A 25344-nucleotide genomic window follows, 5' to 3' on the forward strand; every position below is an offset into this window, starting at 1 on the left:
AAAACTCAGAATTAACTGTATTTGCATTTTACTGTGATAATTATTAAGATATGACCAAAAAACAAGGTGATTTAAATAAAATATCAGATCTTAAAAGGTTGCAAGTTGTTTGTGCTCTCAGGTACCGAATGACAAATTTTATACTTTAGCCAAGAAAAAAAATGTATTTCAAAATAAATAGATTTTTCATTATTTATATTCTGAAAATGCTTATTATACATTACAGAATCCATGATTATATTTAAATTACTACTTCTGAATTGTAATAAAAACAACATTGATAGTGGTCTCTAAGATTCAGTAAGTGAAATATTATGCAACTATTATTTTTTATTCTAAAACAAATAGCCAGAAGATCTTGTATGAATTTTCATTAATTTAATATAAGACTTTTTAATAATAAGGAAAGCCTTGACAATTTTTCAATTATACTGAAGTAATGTAAAACACAGTACACTGGGCCAAACTAGTTCTCCATAAATTTGAACATTCTGCTTAAGGAAGGTTCACGTGAATGTATGTAGCTGTCGTCCATGAAACTGACCTCAAAAGATTCAAAAGAAAAAATAGATCAGAATGCCTGAATAGAAATAAAAGTTACCTTGCCTTCGTAGTTCATTTTTAACAGCTTCAACACCTCCTGTTTTTTCAATGAAGTCATATATAACTTTTGATGTTTCTCTGTCTTTAAGTTGTGCCTCTGAGATTCCACACAGATCAAAAAGATTCTTCAATTCTGGATCCAAATTATTCAGCTACAACAGACAAAATAACTGCTAACTATAAAACCTATGTCAAATTTTTTACAATAGCAAGTTGAAATATTATTCTCATATCTATGCCCTTTATGAAATTATTTTCTTTTATGTTTATAAATTTTTAATATAGTTAGATTATTTATATGCTAACTAAACTGTCTTACAAAAAATAGAAAAGATAAGAACAAAGAATAGGTTTTATATTTTATCTCATCTCTTTGTTCCCTACCTTTAAAAAGAAGGCATCTCATTTAAAGTTTTACTAATCCTTCCATGACTCAGACACCTCTAATGCTCACCTACTAGTCCACCTTGTCCTAAATAAGATTTAGGTATAATCACAAATACCACAAAAAAAGTAAATCATTTGAAAATTTGAGGTCAAGGACCTCTTTATGACCCAAGCACCCTGTACAGTGCCCAACACAAAGAGGCACTCAAAAAAACTGTAGTGTTAACATTGTAGTTCTAACAAAAATAACCAAAATAATTTTTGACCCCAATCACAAATAATATTTCTTTTCAAATAATTTTTCCAAACCCTGATTATCTGCCAAATGTTAAATACGTAACTTAGGTAACCAAGTTTCAACTATTTTGCTCACAATGCTATAAATTAATGAATGATGAAAGTGCCAAAAAGAATAATAGAATAAAAAGACGTAGATAATTTTAACAATTGGATATTCAGAATTTTATTATAGTACTTTCCAGTAATTTGGCATATATTCCCCTCGAATGATCACTTTGCAGAAATAATTTTCTTCTCTTGGCTTTCAAAACATAGAGTTTTTACATTATAGTAGATAAAGCCAAGGAGTTAAAAAAAACTTTCTCTTTAGAGACTTAGCCATCAATGATAGAACAGTCTATGATTTAAAACCTCAGTGGAATATGAACATAAATACAAGCACATTCCAATAAACACTAGAGTTAACAAAAATGAATAAGAATAAAAGTCTAAAGATAGGCCATGACATTCCCACATATTTAGAATAATAATGCTTATGGCTTGAAAAGACACTTACATCAAAGCCAGTATTCGGATCCCAACCAACATGTCCAATGTGCCTAAAGCAGTTGATAGAAAAATATAGAAAAATAAAATGCATAAATGGCATTAAAAACCTAATATATATGAAATCCAATCCACTCAGTGAATTTTTGGCCTGAACTAACAGTTCTCATAGACATAACCATATTCAGGGAAAAACTGTACAAGTAGTCAAGAAACCAGGATTCTAGCCCAGGCTCTGCTACTAATTGGGCCGTAACATTTTTACACAATCTTTCTGAGTATCCATTTCCTTAACTGACAAACTAGCATAAGAACACAAGCATTATATGTATGAGAGGACAGGAGTTTTGTAATGAAGTAATGAAATAATGGATAAGAGAATGCTTGAAATATGTCAAATAAATACCAAAGGTATGATGCCTACTATAGACTGAGTATGTCTTCCGAAAATTCCTATCTTGAGACCTAATCCCCAATGTGATAGTTCTTGGAGATGAGGATTTGGGGAGGTCATGAGAGTGGATTCCCCAAGAATGGGATTGGTGCCCTTAAGAAAGAGGTCCTGGAGAGCTCTCTCGCCCTCTTCCAACATGTGAGGACACAGTGAGAAGATGGCTGTCTATGAACCAAGAAGTGGGACCTCACAAGACACCGAATCTTGCCTGCCTCTTCCTTTCTCACAGCCTCCAGAACTGTGAGAAATAAATTTCTGTTGTTTATAAGCTACCCAGTCTATTGTATTCTGTTAGCAGCCCAAACAGATTAGGACAATGCCTTTAGGCAATTTCCAAATATCATTTATAGGGAAAAGTGAGATTTCCTTTTCATGTCCAACAATTAGTTGAAAAAACAACTCTAATTTTTCTTTTCTCATGGGTGGAAAAGTAAATAAACTAAGATTAATAAAATGTCTATTGAGCAATAGCCTTTAAAAAACTCCAACAAAATTTATAGCTGAAAAGGTATGCAAGTGATAAATATAAGGGTTCTCCCAAAAAGCAAACCAAACTTTCTAACAATTTAAAAAATCAAGAGCAGAAATGAGTAAATCAAAAGTAAAGATAAGAATAATAAAAGAACTGTCTTACTGGAAATTGCTTGGTGTTCCAATATCTGCCTTAGTTAATCTCTTCTTTTTAGCTTTTCCTTTTTTCTTTTCTTTGGTATGGGAGATGTTGTTGACTTGTGGACCATAAAATCTATTTGTTGTAATTTCTGGATTTTTTATGTCAACTGTTGCCATGGGTAGATTAGGACCTGCAAATAAAGTCAAAATAATATAAAAGGGATATAATTTAAGACAACAATTATTACAATCATAATTTATAATTTAAATATTTTTTTCCTGCGGTAGGACCACTTCATTACTATAAATTATTTAAATTTTAAACCTGCATGTTAATTTTTTATAATTTCAAAAATTCCTATATTTCCAAAGTCTATAATAAATTCTTTTTTTTTTTAAAGTGTCTGTCTTTAATTCCATATAACTTTCTTACAGATTATACCATCAGTTACCTGAAGTGAAAAAGCAAAAGAGAAAGCAAAGCAAGACGCATATGCCCAAAACAGAGCAAGGGCAAAGGAATTTCATAAGGTGAGCAGCCACCGCCCCCCCAATTTTTTACGTCTAAGGCACATCAGAACTATAACTGATAAATGTTATTATTCCCTCCACAGAAAACATTAGAGACACCTCGAGCCAAAAATATATGCTGACTTTCCGTACAAAGTGTAAAGGGTTTTTTTTTTTATTATGTGTAACACGAAGTTATTTAAGTCAATAAATTTTTAAGGAATTTCACACGTTCTGATTCTTTCCACTGCCAATCACCTTAGTTCCTCCAAACTCATAATCTTCAAGATAAAACAGCCCTTTCAAAAAGAAGTTATCATGTGAGTCAGCCCACAATTCTTTTAGTTAGGCTTCTTTGATCTCCAATGAAATATGGACACACTTCAAAATTCCCCACCTGTAATCTTTGGGATCCAATTTCCTCAAGCAATTTACTTTAGGACCATGTTTAGGGTCAGAAGATGGATCTGCCTGGTTCTGAATTTGACACCCTCTAAAAACATATTAGGTTCAAATCATAGTCACTCCTAAGCCATCACAACCTAGTACAGATCATTGGGATATGCCAATACCTAAGATAAAAAGTTTGTTAGGTTTTTCACAGTTTACTTGGCAGCTCTGTCTTGTAGTTCTTTCCCACAGATCTAACAGGTAGTTCTATGAGTAAAGGAAACCACGCAGTTAATCTATGAGGCGTTTCCAACGATGTAGGTTTACAGAAAAAGCCCCATCGGGATAGACCTCAACTATAATAAATTCTTAAACAAATTAGCATAGATACATTATTTCAAAGCAAACTCTTTTTATAACATTAAATCTCATGAATATAAATTTTCAACAAGAATTTAAATTTAATTGATCTGATCCATCAAATTTTGACTGTAACAGCCTCACATCCAACACATTACTCATTGGTAAAGTGGCATATATTACATAGGAAGAGTAAAAGAAGCATCGACTTTGTTTTAAATCTAGTAAAGAAGTCTAGTCTTACTTCTTTATTTCAACTTTATTAGTCTATGATGAACAAAAATTTATACAAATATTACTACATTTTTTTCCAAAACTGTCATACTTAAGTCTAGTAGTATTCTCCCATTATACATACACTTTGGCTAGCAGAAGTACAGAGCTCAAAAATTTAAAATAGAAAAATTCTCAAAACATTCCATCTTCCACAAGGATCAACATTAAAAAGATCTCAAGCATCTTCAGGTATTATTAATAGCATCTTCAGGAATGACACTAAACGTAGCACACAAAAATTTGTTTTGTAATTCACAAAAGTATTTTGGTCTTAAAAGTATGAGAGTCTGAATGAAATATATTCATCTTAAAAATTCCTTAAAAAATTTAACCAAAGGGCAACACATGTTCCTTAGAGATCCCATTTTAACATATGATTCTCTGATATAACTTCCTATTAGACCAAATTCCTCTGAGATGATATTATTGATGACTTTTAAAATACTGTATAAAATATAATCACTACTGTGCAGAGAAACAGTCAACATAGCAGGCCTGAGACTGCTATCTTTAGAAAGGCCTGCTTTGCAAGGTTGGCCCTTAGCTGGCATCTAGGATCTAGGATTTCAAGAGGGTTCCCATTATCCCCTGATAAGATGGGCTCATTGTGTCTCAACTATTTGTGCTAACAATGTGGTTTATGCTGAATACTTGCTTTCCTTCTGGGAGTCTAGAATCTTGGTATGTCCTAGACAGAAGATGCCCACGTGACTAGCCCCCAATAAACCCTAGGCACTGAGCTTCTTTAGACAACAGTTCATGTGTGTTGCAACAATTCATTGCTGGAGACATTAAGCATATCCTCTGTGACCAATGAGAGAATACTCTTGGAAGCTTGTGTGTAGTTTCCCCCAGACTTAACCCCATGTGTCTTTCTCTTTTGTTAATTTTTGTTTTATATCCTTTCACTGTAATAAATCTTTGCCATGAGTACCTCTATGTGCTCAGTCCTGTGAGCCCTAATGAATCACCAACTGGAGGAGTGGTCTGTGGAATCCCCAACGCAAGCATAGAATGGCAGACAGAAATCCCAAGACATTACAGGCTAATGTATATCGAGTGATCACTAAATGCTAACTTGACTATAATTCTTCAATTATGCTGAAAACCTCAAATGCATCCTATTCATAAAAGTTGTCTGAAATAAAATATTTACCTATATGGGAAATTATATATAACTAATTTTCTCTCCCTCAACTCTACTATTAAAGACGAAACAGAGTTAAAATAAAATTATAAATGCCATCTGCCACTTTATCAGACAAACAATTTTGAAAGAGGTGCAAAATTCAGCTATTTTCCCTTAATATTCAAAGTCTAATTACATAAGTATAATATGTAAATGTCTAAAGTTCTATTTATAATTTCACACAAAATTCCATGGGAAGTTGCTCATATTGGCAAGAAATAAAAATTCTTCTTGGAAAAAAAGGAAGCTAGTGAACAATACGGATAAAACCTTTAAAAGCTGATTCAGTGTCAAGGAATAATCTGAAAATAATTGGATCAAAAGTTAAAGGTTAGTTAAACAATATAGAAGGCTTATTAAATAGTAGATAAAGAACTGGATTTTCAAATTGGTTCAGATTCAAGATTTCAGAAATCACTGTAGTTTCACAAAATAAGGGACTTATTAAAAATATCCAGAATTTGAGCGTTAGAGGGTTGAATTGGGGTGATACTAACATTTTCATAGACTTAATCTAGTAATATGTTTTCACTTCTCATTCTTCCCTTTCTGCTTTCTCTCCTCTTATAGTTTATCATTACCAATCATCATCAGCAACACCATCCAAATTAAGATGTTGCAAATTATTACTCTCCTATCTTTACACTTAATAACATTTAAGAACTTCCTTGAGACAGATTTAGGTTAAGTCAGAGTCAGGCACTCTCTTTATACATGTCATCCTTCCTGAAATAGGTGTCCAAATAGTAATAATGAAGGAACAACCAGATTCACCATTAAAAAATAACAAAAAATTTGGGAATTCCCTGGTGGTGCAGTGGGTAGGACTCTACGCTTCCACTGCAGGGGGCCGGGGTTCGATCCCTGGTCAGGGAACTAAGATCCCTCGAGCCATGTGGCATGCCAAAAAAATGAAAACAAAAATTTAAAAATTATAATTAGTTTTTAGGAAAAAAACAAAAATAAAAACATTTTGATGCTACTTTAGTTTACGTAAAAGTAACCAATTATACTATGGATGTCCTAAATGCTATAGAGTTGGTAAGGTTAATAGTTTAAATTATCCAAACCAGTAAATTCTTTTCTGGGAAACAATAAAGTTAAGGTTCTTATAAGCCTGATTTATAACTCACTAGAGAAAATAACTCAGCCATCTCTGAAGAAAGCTCAAGGATGAAGAAGACAGGAATAAAATATAAGTGATATGCAGAATGAATACCAAAGTTTCCCCTCCTCTCTCTACCCCAAAATCAGGTGTGGATATATTGTATGCATCCACCAAGCAGTTCATAAAGCTGTGGCATTAGCTCCTTAGTGTCCTTACACATGAACTTCATCAGTACTGGTTAAAACATTATTTAATTAACTCTACATAGAAAAGTCCAGATTACAGAGATGTACAGAAAATTGATATTAGCTGGGAAATTAAAGAGCTTTTCTAAATCTTTCATTTTATAGATAAAAACTAAGGACAAGAAGAGTCAGGTGACCTGTCTAAAGTCACACAATTAGTGACAAAGGGAAAGGTGGACTCTACTATCTTGGTTCCTACTCCACTACTCTTTCTATTAACTATTATAACTTTTTTCACAAAAGTTAAATGACAAGGTGATTGATAATGCTAACTTTACAAATGTTATATTTTATTTCTTTACCAATTTATCAGTTCTCTTAGTTTGCAGTCCAACAGTTCATCATTCAAGAAATACTTACGAATAACTTTCAATATTTAGAAAAAAGGCTTTTTACACATTTAAGAGATTAGGTATTTGGATATTCCTGTTGACAAGCGTCATTTTACAGTTTGAAGATGTTAGGAAATAAATTTAAAATAATGTTCTAAAGCCCAATTAAATATTTGTTTCAAAAGTGACAGACCAAAAAAGTGATAAGTTGTATAAGGCACAGAGGTATTTTTTAATAAACTTTATGAAAGATATGGTAATGGAAATACTCAAATCATATCTAGTAAAGTTTAATTATTCCATTTCTGAAATTACACTCATCCTAAGAACATGTACGAAGTAAACAGATAATAAAGGGGACTGTTTCCCTTCTTTTTCAAAAAGCAGTCAAAAGACAAATTACCTTCTTCTGATTAAGGACAACTGTCAGAGAAAAGATTTTTTAATATTCTCACTGAACAGCATTTCTAGTTAATTTTAAAACTAAAAGAACAAACTAAAGTCTTCCCCTTAATTACATAAAAAGCAGAGAGCTCTCACCAAGGTAAAATAGTTGAGAAATAAGGGGCCTAGAGGCCTCTAATGTCAAGCAGTCATGAAGCTGAGAACAAATCATTGGAAAGCATCTAAGCTAAAAGGTGAGACTGACCAATAAAGAAAAAAAAGAAAAATATATGGATTAGGAGTTAATGAGGAAGACACTGAATTGTATTTCAGGAATATATGTTACTTCTACATAAAGTGTCTTTTTAATAGTTAACAATGTGAAAAAGGTTTGCTAAACTGATCTTCTAAATGAGGATCTGGGACAAAGCTCCTGTATGGACACTGCTAGGCAGTTAAGGTGTCCACTGCCACCTAGTGGCAGTGCAGCAAATGCAAAAAAGTAATATGCCACCTGCAAAATAGTGGTCTCCACACCATGAGGAGAGCAAGGCAACCCACTGCACAGCAGGAGAAAATATTAAAACTTCTATTAATAATTTTGTTATGTATATTTAAAAAATATATAAGTATGCAAATATTGTCAAGACATGCTGTATAATTTCGCATTTTAACAATGCCATTTTTTTAAACTCTCCTTTCATTTAATGAAAAAAAGTTTGGCACCACTGTATCAAAGGGTTAAAACTTTAGATCTAAAGATTTAAAACCAAGAACAAACTCAGAGAAAGAAACTGCATTTAATTATGAGTATCTCTCTTACTATGGGTAATAAAATTGTAAGACACCATTGTCACATAAAGAATATCCAAATTCTATTATGGATTAGGTGCCTTTTCAAAAATATATTTTATATGTATTGAAAAGATTAAATTTTAAAAAAACCATGAAGTATTTACATCCTTAACTTTAATTATATTATTTGTACAACATCTACACTTTAAAATCACACTCAGGTTACTTTCCCCAAAGATGGTACCACTAGGAAGCCTTCTGCACTGGTATTTAATATATGCTCACAGAATGCCAAATAGTTTAATAAATTAAAAAAGACATTAAAATATTGAGCACAGAACAAGGGGGAAAAATTCTAACGCCACATTAAAGGTTCACGGATGAAGGACTTCTGGCTCAGCTGCTTCTGCTTCCTTTGTTTCTGTGACATACTAGCTGCATACCTCAAGGCATGTTACTTACTCTCTTCAGGTCTCAGTTTCTCCTTCAAAATCATCTTGACACAGCACAGTGGTTAAGGGGGCAGGCTCTTGAGTTAGAACACTTGAGACTGAATCTTGCTCCACTTTCCTAGTTTTGTGACCCTGAGCAAGTTACCTATTTGTGCCTGTTTACTCATCTGAAGTAGGGATGATAGCAGCTACTTCATATGGTTTCTGGACAGTGCCTGGCAGGTAGTAAGTGATCACTAAATAGTAGCTGCTATTATTATCACTGTCATTGCCTTCATCGTGATAACTATACTGATTAAGCACCATGCTAAACACTTTGATTACTTCATTTATCTCCAAGCAGCCCTATAACGTATTAAAAATTTCCATTTAAAAGAGAAAGTCAAAGTATACAACACTTGGCACATGGTAAGCACTACTGAAGGTACAGTCAGAGTTTTTTAAAATTATACTAAAGTAAGTAAACCAAAATTTAATACAGCAATATTTGGTTCATGTTTTTGTATCAGGAAAACAAATTTAAGGACAAAATCAGAAGGCAATATATTGGTTTTAAAGAAAAAATACCCAACAACCACTAACAGTTGTCATATATTAAGGACTCTGTACTATATTAAGTGTTTCCCTGAATAATCACTCTAAATTCTGATGAGAGAATTTGAGATGCCTTTAAAAAGCAGCAGCTATATTCCCCATTATAACGAAGGCTCCTGGAGCAATGTTCTTTACTATCATAGGGTCAGGGGTCCCACTTCAATCTGATGAAATCCACGGATCCTCTCTCCCCAGAGAAAAGAACATATATACTTACAATATTTGGCACAAAGTTTCAGTGAGGGTTTATGGGGCCCAGGATGAGATTCTATGCCCTAGAGATCTGGGACCTTCGTATTCTGCTTTTATTCTTTGGTATAAATATATATATTTTAAATGAATCCATATTACTTCAAGTATTCGTTAGCAAATTAAGGAGAATTATGTACAGCTACTATGTGTTCTAAACGCACCAGCACAGTAAGCATAGCTACTATTTGTTTAAACACACCAGAATAGTTAAGTGTTCATTCTTGAAAGGGGCTAGTTTTATATTCCCAGTGTGAAATAATCTTTTGAAATAAGAAAAAAAAAGACTAACATGAAAATAGGAAATGAAGAAATATGCTAGATAAAACTTACCACTTTTAAGGAAGACATTAAGACCAGGTTGTACAATTTCTAAACTTAAACAACTGTGAATAAGGAATTAAGATATAAGTAATAGTGATATTCACCCTATACAGTCTTCCCTCATCCTAGAAAAAAGCCAAAGAATAGTACATTTCTAAGTCCCATCTGTTATTTATTTTAAAATAAGAACACAATAAACTACAGTATTTAATCGTAGATATTAAATACTAGGTATTAATATATGATACATGTTTCCACAAGGATTAAATTAAATCTAAAATCTTTCTGATCAATAATTATCAAAGAGCTTACCGTTTGGAGGGTCTCGTCTTTTCTCTGTTAGGAAATAAAGGAATATTATTAGACATATGCAATACAAAACTCAACATAAAAAAATCAACTCATCTAAACTGTTTTATTCCTACGTCCATATATAAGTGGTTAACAAGTTTCTCTGAGGAACTGACATTGGAGCAGACATTTGAATAAAGCAAGAAAGGGAACAACATATTGAAAGGCCCTCAGGAGGGAAGAACATGAAGGAACACCATAATACTGGACTGCAGTGAGCCAAAGGAAGAGCGGAAGGAGAGAAGTCAGAAAGAGAACCAGGGAACTGGAGCGTGTAGGGTCCCACAGGGCATGGGTTAAGGAATATAGTGTTCTATACATGATAGGAAGCTCTTACAGGTTTTTGAATAGGGGAAGTGACATGACCCAATCTATGTTTTTAAAAGTTTTGCCTGGTTACTATGTGGGAGAGAGCTATTAGGGGGCATACAGTGACAGCAGGGAGTCCGTCATAGTCCCGATGACAGACAATGGTAGCTTGGATTAGGGTGGTAGCAACAGAGGTGGTGAGACAGATCCAGGACTTGTTTTTGAAGATAGAGAAAATGGGACTCACTGATAGGGCTTATGAAGAACCACTGTGAGCCAGACTGACAAGGTGGAGCCAACGCCTTTTACTGGGATGGGGACGGCTAGGAGAGGAGGAGGAGCAGGTCGAACTGGGGCTTGGGGAACATGGGTCAGGTGTTCTGCTCACACATACTAGGTCTGAAGGCTATTCTGACACCCAGCTGGAGCACACAAGTCTGAAAGTCAGGGGCGAGGTCAACAGGAGAGAGAAAACTTTGGGAGTCAGCAGTATATAGACAGTGTTCAAAGCTATGGGACTGAATGAAAGCATAAAGATAATGAAAATACCTAGAGATGCCTGAGCTACGGGGGAGACCAAAATAATACTTAGAAGCTACAGCCAATTAAGTAGGAGTAATAACAGGAGAACTTCTATTAACCCTTTGCACTCATACTCTTATGTATCAAGTTTGACACAATTTTGGTTTCAAGAAAGCTCAAAACTGGCTGAAGAATTTTCAACAAATATAATTTCCACAGATTTTTCTAATACAAAAATTTCCAAAATTATAAGACAAATAGCCATAAATAATAATATAATAAAATATTTAGTTTATAAACAGCCACAATCCTAAAATTAATTGGATTTAATTGAGGGACAAGTTGAAAATCCTGGCAATGGGAAATATAAATGTATTACTCCATCTGGTGGTCTGATGAAGTAATTTTCTGAAACATTTGATGTAAGCACATCCTATCTAATGTCAATGAATGTCAAATCCCCAATTTCCAAGGTGATGTTACCTCTGCATCCACAAAGGAAATACTTCTTAAATTGGCAGTGCCACAAATATGGAAATATGCTGAGATAATGTAAAGTTCAGAGTATAAGTTCTAAAAAGCAATTACTTAGAAACATGACACTATCCTGGCTTGAGAGCCGTTCTTATGAAAAAAAGAGGTTTGGTTGAACTAAGAATGGGAGTTGATGGTGTGATGTATTTGCTAGAAACATTAGCAGAACAGTGTTTAATCATATTAGGGGACGTTTTTAGTATCACAGTACTAGTCATACTACTGTTGGATTACTGTGTTCAAATCTGGACATCATATTTGAGCTGGACCATTTTCTCAAATCTGCATCATTTGAAGACGACATAAAAATGTACAGGGCATTCAGAGCACAGTATATAGTGCTCTGAATACAGTATGATGAGTCTGTAAGTTATACAGTATGATGAGTCTATAAATCATATCATGTGAGGAATAAGAAACTGGAACTGGTTAAGCTAAAGAAGTGTAGGCCTAAGGAGGGCATGGTAGATGGCTTCCAACATTAAATGGCTAATGGAAGGAAAAGAAAACACTAATTCTTTGTTGCTCCAAAAGTTGGACCCCATGCATCTAAGTTAAAGAGAGGCAAGGCTGAAGGTTGACTTAGCATGAAGGGGCTACCCAACAATCAATCAGCTGTCTCCCATATGCTGTGATCTTCTGCTTCTGAAAACACTATGCCTAAAAGCTTAGGAACTGTATAAAACAGAATTCCCATACCAGTTAAAAGACACCTTCAAGTGACCTATCTATTTCAAAAGTCAATTATTCGATATTTTAAGAAGTATTTTTTACTTTTTTTTTAATTGAAAATTTAGTCACACAGTTTGACTAAAAGAAGTCCCAGGGAGTCCCTGGCCTGGCACCACAACATGTCATTGAAATAAGAACTGAACCGTGAATTATTCCACAGAATTAAATTCTTCCACAGCATGGAATCAAGTGGTAAACACCCTTGGCCCCAAAAAGAAGTAACAAAAAACAATAGGCTCCTAATCATTCTCCTATTCACTCATGACAAGGGGGATATATAAGATGGCAGTAAGTAAGGCAACAACTTAGTTCATTTCATTTTCATTTTTACATTACCTTCCTCTCGGAAACCCATTAAAATAACAATAAACATATATAAAATGTAACACACGTGTTTACATTTCTGTTTTCAGGATCCAGTGCCTTCCTTTTTCATGACTTATTCCCTCCTATTGGTAAAGCACATCCTTGAATACAGTGATTTTCAGACTGGGGTAACATGTATACTTGGATGTACAAACTTTTCAAAGAATATATGGGCATGGTTAGTTTTAAGGGGATTTATTTGCTGATCTCAACTCCCATATGTTATTTCTCCTAAAAGTGACCTGCTTAAGAAGATGATTTTGGAGAGGTTCACCTTTCCTAATCACCCTTCTCCCACGTTACAACAGAAAGGCCTGGTATGTGACAGCTATCAAATAGTTCCACATCAATGAATTTAAAGCTTTACACTATCCTGCGTCGTTCTCTAATTGTCTTATATGTATTAAAGTCTCATGCATTAAACTAAGTTCCTTATAATTTTACAATATACAACATTAGGGACAAAATAGAGACAAGGCAATGTTTACAGATGTTTACAATCTTGTTTGCAACTTTGCTTATTTGCTTCTAGGCTTGCCTAAAGTATTTGTTCACAAACTATAAAATATTTTTGTAAATGTAAGTTACAAATAATGTCATAAAAATGCAAAGTTAAGAGTCAGTATATGTAAAATGTTATCAACAGAAAAGGTTATTGGAATGAGTTCTTTAATAAACCTGAAAAAAATCAGCTCTCAATGAAAACAGTATTTCTTGTAAGGTAAGGATTAGCAACCTGTTTTTTGTAAAGGGCCAGATATGCGTCACATAGTCTTTGTCATAACTAGACAACTGTGTTGTGGAAAAAAAGCAGCCAAAGACAATATGTAAACCAACAAGCATAGCTGTTTTTCAATAAAACTTTATTTACAAAAACAGATGGCAGGCCAGATCTGCCCCATGAGCCATAGCCAGCTCCTGTTTAAAGGAATTTTTGTTTAAAAAGTTTACCAGATTTCCTTTGTCGACGGCCCAACAAGTCTGTAACTGCTTTTCGAAATTTTTTTGCTTCTTCTTCATTGGCAAAATTAAGGGCAACTTGACAGGTCTGAAATATTTTCATCAAAAAAGGTAAACAACAAAAACCACAAATCTAGCTTTACTTAACAAAAAAATTAATAACCAATAGAAGTACACTCTGAAGAAGAAAAGTTTCACTTTATTAGCAGACAAGAACTTACTTTATGACTTAAAAGTTATAACTTAAGAAGGCAAAAAGCATAGAGAAGGTAGAGTAAAAGAGTACTATTAGAGAGGTTACCTATCACAGTAGACACTCAAATGTTAAACTGAATACTTCATCTTCAATTAAAAAAACAAAATAGTAAATAGAATTTGATCCTTCAAAAGAGCTCTATGAACATTTGGATTTGAAAAGGCAAACGCTGGAAACATTGATCAAATGCAGATCAACTCTATGTTTTTCAGATATTATTTAAATTATAACCTTAATTCATGTAAATTATTAGAAGTGTGGAAACACCCTGAATTATTATGGCATTTAGTCCACACTTTTATATATGTACATATATTTATATACAATCCAGAAAAATGTGAAAAATAACAAATAAGGAAGAAAACACTTTTTGAAAAGATGGACATATCATCTAATCCAACCTTTTATTGTAGAAAATTTAGGAAATACAAATATGAAAACAAAAATAATTAAAGTCACCCATAATCCAGTCACTCAGACAAGTCCTGTGAGTATATGGTATAAAAATCCTTCTACTTATTATATTTTAGTACTCTTCTAGATCATATTCTTTCACAAAATAATTTGAACAGCAATATAATCTTCAATTTTTAAAAGTTACCATGGATTAGTGGTTTCACTTTTATAGATAAGAAAACTAAAACTCAAGAGAGGTTAAACTATTTGTCCAAAGTCACACAGAGGTAAAACTATCTGACTAAAGAAAGAGAAGACGAAAAAACAAACCTCTTTTCTACATACCAAATTACATTTACAGTACTCTTTGAAACCTTTTTTTTTCCCTTAAAATCTTAGCCATTGCTTCCTACTAAGCCATAATATGGAGGCTTTTAAAAGTAAAATAATTCTTTATATTTTATACAATGTTTACACAAAAAGCTCAAAAATACTTTCCATAGACAAATGTAACAGTAATTACATTAAACAGGGCAATAAAGAAAATATGACTTACATCTCCAGCAAAGGTATGAAAATATCCTCTAGGACTATTATATACAAAGTTATTGTATAGCTCTTGTTCCCACAATAGTTTCCCATCCTAGAAAAAAGTAAAAGTTAAAGTAAGAACTACCAATAAGTAAGCCTCTTGGAAAACACACACACACACACACACACATACACACACACACACACACACACACACACACACACAAAACAAAGCCGATGGGCCTTCCCTGGTGGCACAGTGGTTAAGAATCCACCTGCCAATGCAGGGAACGTGGGTTCAGTCCCTGGTCTGGGAAGATCCCACATGCCGTGGAACAACTAAGCCCATGCACCACAACTACTGAGCCTGCGCTCTAGAGCCCGCGAGCGACAACTACTGAGCCCACGCACCACAACTACTGAAGGCCATGAGCTCTAACGCCCGCGTGCTGCAACTACTGAACCTGCATGCTGCAACTACTGAAGCCCGCATGCCTAGAGCCAGTGCTCCGCAACAAGAGAAGCCAGGGCAATGAGAAGCCCACACGCCACAACGAAGAGTAGCCCCCACTCGCTGCAACTAGAGAAAGCCCGCGTGCAGCGACGAAGACCCAATGCAGCCAATTAAAAAAAAAAAAAAGCAGATGACTCATATTAAAGAAACTTTATATTAATACTAGCTTTTACATACACACAGACCACATATATATATAATACATAAGTAACATATCACATAATTTAGTAAGTAGTAACAGTAAATACTGGATAATGTTTCTTTCATAAAAACTACATACCAAGTGAGTTGAATTCAGTATGCTAAGATATCATCTCATCAGCCAAGCATTTCCAAATATAGTTACTTGGTCAAATACATAACCAAACACTTACTAGATCATCAACGTCAGATAGAAGGGGTAGGATACTTTTATATATGCACTGATTATCAATGCATAGTTCCATCAGCAGTACCTAGACTGTATGCTATCAAATATTACAGAAGGATTTCATTCTTTTCCTCAATTCTGTAGATGCTGGGAGGGTCAAATAAGTCTTCTCTGTACTGCTCATTAACAATCTTTGAATTCCTAAGTTTTGCAGAGTGGTCTAATTAAACATTGGTATAAACAGTATCAATCACGTGCAGAAGGAGACTGAGGATTAAAGTGCACCGAGGTTAAACTATGGTTAAGAGATCCATGGTGATTGTCATATTGATAGCTGTAGTACAAGAAATATAATTAACCTTAATACCAAAGGTGGCTAATTCCAAGTATTTAGCAATGGCTATCTATAATTGGAGATGAATGGTTAGACAAATATAATCATTGCCCTATTCCGGTTTTGTTGTTGTTGTTGTTATTTTTTTTGCGGTACGCGGGCCTCTCACTGTTGCGGCCTCTCCCGCTGCGGAGCACAGGCTCCGGACGCGCAGGCTCAGCAGCCATGGCTCACGGGCCCAGCCGCTCCGCGGCATGTGGGATCTTCGCGGACTGGGGCACGAACCCGCGTCCCCTGCATCGGCAGGCGGACTCTCAACCACTGCGCCACCAGGGAAGCCCCCATTGCCCTATTCTGAAATGCAAGGTTCTACATAGACCACAATTTTAAAATATTTTAAAATGTTGTACACACATTATGACCATTGTAATAGAATCCCTTTCTTCTCAGTGGAGTTATATGTACGTTTGATTTCTAAACAGTGCTTCTCCTTGGTGGTGAGAAATAAATATATCAAAGGACTTAGGAGTGTCTTTCAAACTATGCATGTGTTCCCCATCCCCCAGAATCACTGCCATAGTAAGTAAGCTACTGTTAGTAACAGGAGTATGCCACATCTCTCAGCTGTCTTGGGGTATGGAGAAGGGGATGTTACAAATTTCTAATGTACAAAGTGCAGTAACTTAAATATCATTTAATCTCAGGGGAATACTCTGCAACAGATCCAGATGGTTATCCCATTTTACAAATAAGTAAGCCGGAGCCCAGGGAAGTAAACCAGTTTGAATACAATCTGTCTAACCGTAAGTATCGTCCAGGAGTTCAAACTCAGTTTTATTTTTCTGTAACTACAATCCCATTACACTTATAGCCACATATGAATATTAAGCAAGGAGGCTTACCCACGGAAAAGATTTTAAAAGATAAATGGAGACTTCATCTCAGCCAAAAAATTATTTTTAGTGACTATCAGAGATGAATTCCTGACAAAGGGCATCCAATCTAAGACAAGGTGGATTTATGTTTAAGAGTGAGGGATACAAAGCTGTGAAAATCGGAACATACCTATGTTGACAAACAACATAAAATGGGTAGCAAATACTTTATTATAGATATTGTATAATGCTTTAAACCCAGGCCGAAGTAAGTAAGTACACACCAGGCTAAATATACTTTTGTAGCTCTCTGAAAGAACTATATACACTAGTCTGTAATGGACAGGATGGGATAAAAAGAGTATCATTAGAAAAAGAGAGAATGTGGGAAAAGCTCAAGACCCAAAGGAATAAAAACAGACAAACCAACAAAACCTTTAGTGTGCAGACAGATAAAATGGGGAACTATTCATGTCCTGGTTTAGAATGTATTCCCAATTTGGTCACAGTGCCCATGGTTCAGTATCTAAAACCAAGCTTCACTCTTCTAGTGTTAACTGAAGTAGAATATAAATATTACATACAGGATAAACAAATCTATACTATTATAAATTACAATTGAGGTAGAAAACCCTACAGTTTAAGTGGAAGCAAAATAAAACTCACCTTGATATCAAATATTCTTAAAAAATAAGATCTCTGTGGATTGTCCTTAACAAGACAAGCAACACCACTGCACTTCTTTGACCACATACAGTTCCGATCTGCTGCATATAACTGTACCACTGCTGAAGACATAGTCTGCAAAATATAAAATTTATAGCCATTAGGTTCAAAATAACACTAGGATAACCATAGCTTCTGCTAACACCTTGACTGCAATTTCGTGAGAGACCCTGAACCAGGACCCCCTGCCAACCTGCTCCTAAATTCTGGACCTGAAGAAATAAACATTTATTGTTATTTTAAACTACTTTTTGAAGTAATTTCTTATGTAGTAATAACTAATATAATAACTATACTAAAAATAATTATTGAAAGCTAACATTCATTTAGGCTTAAAATGTGTAAGGAATGTGCTAATAAGCACTTTAAAATATTGGGTTGGCCAAAAAGTGCCTTCGGTTTTTAAGTAAAAATAAAAGACACATTTTTCATTTTCACCAAGATCTTTATTGAACAATATATTCATCTTTTTATTCCATCTTCCCAAAACTTATCACCTTTTTGAGCAGAGAACTGTTCCAGGTGCCTTTTACAGTCTTCCAGGGAAGTGAAATTTTTTCCATTAAAAGAATTTTGTAAAGACCAAAATAAATGGAAATCTGAATATGCAGTGTCTGGTGAATACGGTGGATGAATCAGAACTTCCCAGCCAAGCTGTAACAGTTTTTGCCTGGTCATCAAAGAAACATGAGGTCTTGTGTTATGCTGATGAAAGATTATGTATTTTCTGTTGACTAATTCTGGATGCTTTTTGTCTAGTGCTGCTTTCAGTTGGTCTAATTGAGAGCAGTACTTATTGGAATTAATCATTTGGTTTTCCGGAAGGAGCTCATAATAGAGAACTCCCTTCCAATCCCACCATATACACAACATCACCTTCTTCGGATGAAGACTGGCCTTTGGTGTGGTTGGTGGTGGTTTACTTCGCTTGCCCCACGATCTCTTCTGCTCCACATTATTGTACAGTATCCACTTTTCATTGCTCGTCACAATTTGTTTTAAAAATGGAATGTTTTCATTACGTTTAAATAGAGAAGTGCATGTGGAAATATGGCCAAGGTTTTTTTCTGCTTAACTTACGTGGAACCCAAACATTAAAGCGATGAACATAAACCAAGCTGGTGCAAATGATTTTCAGCGCTTGATTTGGATATTTTGAGTATGTCGTCTATCTCCCGCATGGTATAACACTGATTATTCTCAGTTAATGTCTCGATTTGATCACTATCAACTTCAACTCGTCTACCTGACCATGGAGCATCATCCTGTGTGAAATCTCCAGCACGAAACTTCGCAAACCACTTTCGACACGTTTGATCAGTCACAGCACCTTCTCCATATGCTGCACAAATTTTTTTTGCGTTTCGGTTGTGTTTTTACCTTTCTTGAAATAATAAAGCATGATATGCTGAAAATGTTGCTTTTTTTCTTCCATCTTCAATATTAAAATGGCTACACAAAAATTCACCAATTTTGATAAGTCTTTTTTTAAATGCACACTGATATGACAGCTGTCACATACAATCTAACAAAATTGTTTGCAATGAAGTTAAAGACAATTAAGTGCTACTAGAGCCATCTTATGGAAAAAACCAAACGAACCTTTTGGCCAACCCAACATAACTCAATTGTTATTACTATTATAACCTCACTTTATGCTTGAGAAACCCAAGATTAAATAGGATAAATAATTTGCCCAATATCACACAGCTGAGCTGCAATTCTAATCCAGGCAATTTGTGACTTTAGATCCTGTATTCTTACTCCCTGTACTATATACTGTTTTCCAATAAAATGAACATTTGATCAACAAAGTAGTAGTATCAATAAAGTCTGACATCCATAAAGCAGTTAACCCCTTAAGTAAAGATACTAAGTCAAACCTGAAAGCAAGATTTATGTTTACTAATTACAGTGCTGGAAACTTTGAACATATTATCATATGAAGATAAATTCTAACATCTCCTTTTTAAAAAATAATTAATTGATTAATTAATTTTTGGCTGTGTTGCGTCTTCGTTGCTGCACGCAGGCTTTCTCTAGTTGCAGTGAGCGGGGGCTACTCTTCGCTGTGGTGCGCTGGCTTCTCATTGTGGTGGCTTCTCTTGTTGCAGAGCACGGGCTCTGGGCGCGTGGGCTTCAGTAGTTGTGGCTCGTGGGCTCTAGAGCGCAGGCTCAGTAGTTGTGTCTCACGGGCTCTAGAGCGCAGGCTCTAGAGCGCAGGCTCAGTAGTTGTGGCGCATGGGCTTAGCTGCTCCACGGCATGTGGGATCTTTCCAGACCAGGGCTCGAACCTGTGTCCCCTGCATTGGCAGGTAGATTCTCTTAACCACTACGCTACCAGGGAAGCCCAAACATCTTTTTTAAAGATGATAAAACTGAGGGGAAAAAAAGATTTAAAGTGAACTGCACCTGGCCATACAGCTTGAAAGCTATACTGAAGATATGGAAAGTGATTTGAGTGACGACTGTCCCAATTATCCCAAGGATATACCTAACTAGTACTCTTTTAGATGCACAGTAAAGAAGCTAATTCATTACATACAATGGACACCTTAGAACGTGCATTAGGGTTTTCCAGTACACCACGCTGCCACCTCCCTCATGACTATATCATGAACCAGTGGAAACTTTCATTTAACTCTAATTTAAGTTTCCTGTATATTATAATCTAGAATGTTAACTATTCAATCCCAGTTTCTGTAAGAGTTATTAATACATCCATTACTGGTACAGCACTTACAAATCTTCTAAAAATGATAATTTCTTCTGATCCAGCAATCTCACTCCTAAATTAGAAATTAAGGAAACAATTTAAAATAAAACCAAAAATTGTATTTTTAATATAAATATAAAAACCAAAATAGTTATATGAATATATATTAATTATGGTTTTTTAAATAACCAGAAATAGGAGACAATTAAGTAACTTGGTACATCAGTTCAATGAATACTGGGCACTGTAATAAAAAACAGACTACATTAAGATTTGGAGATGACACTGTTTTGGGTTACTTAACTATGCCTAGGGAATGCCCTCCTTTGACAAGAGAATTCCAAAGACCTATTCTACACGCGAGTCTTTTCTAATAATAATAAAGTCAGAAATGTAAGATCAGTGTACTGCTGGAGATCAGAATTTCAGAAGAACTTTCTTTCCCAGATAACAGTGATCGATGCTGTTTTTAACTTTTGCAGACCAAACTCATCTTTGAATTTCATAGACGGTCATGAACAGGACACAAAGCAGCAGGAAAAGTTCCACAAGAGCCATTTTAAAAATTATGAAGATAGCTTAGAAACTAGGACATTGGGTTTTTAAAAAGTAGATTGAAGAATGTGGGTGTGCCTTTGGCCTGCTCAGAACATACCAGTGTGCTGCAAGTGCACAGTCTCAGCATGATACCTCCACAGGCCCCCTGACCCTAAACCCCTAGCACTGAAACCATCAGAAAAATGGATTTTGCATACATTATACAAAGATGTTAAAGACCAAGCTGAAAAATTTAAAAATCAGATGAGAAAATTTGTTTTCCAAGGAAAATTCATATAAATTACAGCCCTTTTTAGTATGGTGCTGTCAAACTGCAGTCATTTCTAAACAGAAAAGCAATTAGTAAACTAGATACCAAGATAAAGTTCTAAGAACCTTACTTTACGTTTTAACTAGAAAATAAGAAGTTACAGCTTGCAAAAGAAAAAAATATGCTATTAAATAGAGTATGAAATTCCATTATGGAAATCCCCTTGTCAAAAGAACCAAATATAAAACCAAATGTAAAACACTGTCTGGATGTATATGTGAACTTAATAACAACAACAACAAAACCCCCCAAATCCCATTTAAACATTTACATAAATTTAAAACAAAATCTAAAACATCTGCTTTTAAGAAATAAAGACCCTGGAAACAATGTTATAATTTTCCACACAAACATGTTTGGCATTATAAACAATTCATAAACTTTTTTTTTTTTTTTTTTTTTTTTTGCGGTACGCGGGCCTCTCACTGCTGTGGCCTCTCCCGTCGCGGAGCACAGGCTCCGGACGCGCAGGCTCAGCAACCATGGCTCACGGGCCCAGCCACTCCACGGCACGTGGGATCCTCCCGGACCGGGGCACGAGCCCGCGTCCCCTGCATCGGCAGGCGGACTCCCAACCACTGCGCCACCAGGGAAGCCCCAATTCATAAACTTTTAATACTAAAGAACTCAACTAACCAGCAATTTTCAGTAATGGGATTTTCAAAATTTTGCTACAATGTTATTGTCAGTCTAAGTGTGCCTATTTCATTCCTTCTTATCTTAACCTGTCAAAAGTCTGAAAATTATATACTATAATACCTTATAAAAGCCTTTTCTGACTAATTCAGAATAATTATAGTAAATGCAAGAATAGCATAACATTTAATATACAAATGCCAGAAATAATAACAACAGTGACTATCCCTAGAACTCTAGATTGACAGTCGCTTAATTAAGTTTTTAAAAACATTCCTTCCATTCCTTTAAAGTAATTATAGCTAATCAACTCTATTACTTTTTGTCTTTCATAATCAAGAAGGTAGTCTTGAAAAACAACCTAAGGACAAGTGCTTAGGAAAGGAAACCTATTTCTTATTAGCTCAATAATGTTAGGGTTAAAATTTGTTAATTAAAAGGGGAAAAAAGTACTCTATCAATTTTTGTAGAAACAGAACCTGCCCTATCTCACACATTCCTGATATTTCAGTAGTGAGTTACTGCAATAAATAGCACATCCGTCCTCAGAACTTTCACTGTCAAGGGCAGAAATAAAATGGAGGATGAATTCTGGGATGTGAATCCCTCCCACTCTCCTTCAGCATGGCATGTCCACCTCTCTGGGGCTGACCGCACCAGTCAAGAAGTATTTGGCTGATTCTCTAGGTTGAAACGACTGCTTTTTCTTCGTGTTTCTAGAGTACCTTTTTGTGTATCTTGTATAAAATCTTGTCATGTGACAGATCTTATTCTAAAATAGAATTTTCTATATTGATTTACTATCCATTAAGTAGACTGTAACTCCCTTAAGCACCTAAAATAGTTTTGTAAGCCTATATTTCTACGTCACCTATACTTTGCCCCAAGTAAGCAGACACGTGTTAAATTAAATTAAAAACTGCATACTATGATTTTGATAATGATACTATGATAATGAAAAAGAGATTGACCTTTGTTTTAGGATACACACTCTGAAGTATATGGGGCATCATATCAGCAACTTATTCTCAAGTGATTCAGAAAATAATAATATGCACGTATATACACACACAGAGTAAAATGTTATAAATGGTAAAATGGTAACCCATGGTAAAATGTTATAAATGTCTGACAAATATATTCGAAGGATATACAGGAATTCTTTGTACTGCATTTGCAACTTTTCTGTAAGTTATGAAATTATTTTGAAATAGAAAATTTTTAAAAGCACAAATGATTCAAAACAATGCAAGACTCTTAACCCCCTTCCACAGTCATGACAGGCTTGCGAAGGTGGCTCTCTTCTCAGAGTCAATGCTACCTCTACACATGTTAGCCACTGCCACTCTGACCCAAAACTAAGAAAACTGCCACTTCTTCCAAGTCCCTCTATACTAATACTAACTTTGTTAAAAGGAGTTTCATCTTGAATAAGACTCAAATCATATTATCAGAACAACCATACTATATAACAGGTCAGAATAAGAATTTTAGGTCAAGAAAATAGATTTTTATTTTAGAATCAGCTAATGACAGGGAAAAGACTGAAAAACACCAGGAGTTACAGATCCTTGCTTGACAACCGTCTACAACAAGTACTATGACTTAATACTGAATAATTGTCTACAATGATTACTGTTTTAATAATCAAAAAACATACAATGGTGTTAAAGAAAAAATTTTTAATATATTTTCAATGAATATGAAAAATAAACTGAGTATGGAAAAGGAAATCATATGATTGAATAAATAAAAGTCTTTTCTGCAATCACAATGGCCTAGATTAATAGTCAAAAGATTTCAGCTTTTGGGCTTTCCTGGTGGCGCAGTGGTTGAGAGTCCGCCTGCCGATGCAGGGGACACAGGTTCGTGCCCCAGTCCGGGAAGATCCCACATGCCGCGGAGCGGCTGGGTCCGTGAGCCATGGCCACTGAGCCTGCGCTCCGCAACGGGAGAGGCCACGACAGTGAGAGGCCCGCATACCGCAAAAAAAAAAAAAAAGATTTCAGCTTTTTTTACGTGCGTGTGTGGCCCCAAGTTCCTAAAAACGAATCTGGGAAAATCCATCCTAAGTTTTCTTAATACATAAAAACTAAGCTTTAAATATGTTCCTAGATACTCTGATGACACATTCACATGAAATGTCCCATTATTATCCTGAACATGAAATTTTAATATGAAACATAAAAGAAATTTTAAAAGTAAAGAAAGATAAGGAGTTTGGTTATTCCTCAATTAAAAAAAATTTAACTGTAAAAAATTTGAATTCTTATAATTAATTATACAGTGATCTCAAAGAGCAATTTCCTAAATAATTAAATTATAACACCACCTAAGTTACATGGCAACCTAAAAACCCAATACAGAAACCACCCATTTAAAAAACAGAACCAAGATTCATAAGTGGTAAGTACCAGTAAAAATTATCCAGAAAAAGAAAACAAATAATTCACTTTGGAAAGAAGAGATTTTTATTACCTGGTAATTTCCACAATGAGAAATAACCAGAAAAAGAAAGAAAAAAAAAACAATAGAAAAGGTAGAGATTGAAAAAGAATACATCAAAGACAAAAGGCTCCACAAGGAGTAGTAATTTTAAAAAAGCAAAGCTGGAGGACTGAAAGAGGAGGAGCACAAAAGCAGTAAGTAAAAAGCAGGATCCCAACAGTGAGGAAAAATGGAGCCATATAAAAGCAGCTACTGCCTTAGGACCAAGCACAAGTAGTCTTTTAGGTCTTATTAGCTATTTAAGAAAACTGGTGCTGGATGTATTCATTCATCAAATGTTTACTGAGCACCTACTATGAACACAGGACTGATCAATGGGGGTGGGGAGGAATAAAAGTGGGGTCAAACACAAAAGTGAATTAGATAGACACGGTCCTCGTGAAACATGAGTTCTAATAGGCAGACAGACATTAATAACTATTACAAATGCTATAAAGGAAAAATCCAGTATGCAAGGAGTGTGTACAGTCTACCGAGCATGGAAAGGCTTCCCTAAAGTGACACTATACCTGAAGGATGAAAAGGGATGAGTCAGGTGAGCAAAGAGTTGGGGGGAAGTGGAGAGGAAACAGCATTCTAGGTAGACACATCAACAAAGACCCTACCACGGGAAAGTGCTAGGGGAGTTTTAGAAGCTGTTTGGGGTGGGAGATAAGAAAGAAAAGAGTGGTATGGAATGAAGTTACAGCCAATATTAAAGCAACATCAAACAGTTCAACTCCAGTTGAGAGAGATAAACAGAGATACACAGTTTGGAGATGTGGTACAGCGGGTTAATCGTTCCTATATT

General features: G+C 35.0%; 1 protein-coding gene, 1 long non-coding RNA gene and 1 other non-coding gene across 5 annotated transcripts in view; 1 reads left to right on the forward strand and 2 right to left on the reverse strand.

Annotated features, from left to right (window-relative positions):
• The window catches only part of WASL (WASP like actin nucleation promoting factor), a 65592-nt gene that overhangs the window by 16197 nt on the left and 24051 nt on the right, over window positions 1-25344 (reverse strand). For all 3 annotated transcript variants that reach the window (XM_067746889.1, XM_067746890.1, XM_067746891.1), the window contains exons 2-8: window positions 17767-17901; window positions 15033-15119; window positions 13816-13912; window positions 10363-10386; window positions 2865-3033; window positions 1787-1829; window positions 602-755 (exon numbers count right to left, since the gene is read on the reverse strand). In XM_067746889.1, the coding sequence (XP_067602990.1) occupies window positions 602-755; window positions 1787-1829; window positions 2865-3033; window positions 10363-10386; window positions 13816-13912; window positions 15033-15119; window positions 17767-17901 (709 nt within the window). The remainder of the gene's footprint in view (window positions 1-601; window positions 756-1786; window positions 1830-2864; window positions 3034-10362; window positions 10387-13815; window positions 13913-15032; window positions 15120-17766; window positions 17902-25344) is intronic.
• Window positions 3133-3575, forward strand: LOC137229256 (uncharacterized). The gene is made up of 2 exons (XR_010945610.1): window positions 3133-3373; window positions 3457-3575. It is a non-coding gene; the product is annotated as an uncharacterized lncRNA (long non-coding RNA).
• On the reverse strand, window positions 3969-4099 carry LOC137229639 (small nucleolar RNA SNORA18). Its single transcript, XR_010945791.1, has one exon. It is a non-coding gene; the product is annotated as a small nucleolar RNA SNORA18 (small nucleolar RNA).

The sequence above is a fragment of the Pseudorca crassidens genome, chromosome 8, assembly GCF_039906515.1.
Source record: "Pseudorca crassidens isolate mPseCra1 chromosome 8, mPseCra1.hap1, whole genome shotgun sequence".
NCBI lineage: Eukaryota > Metazoa > Chordata > Mammalia > Artiodactyla > Delphinidae > Pseudorca > Pseudorca crassidens.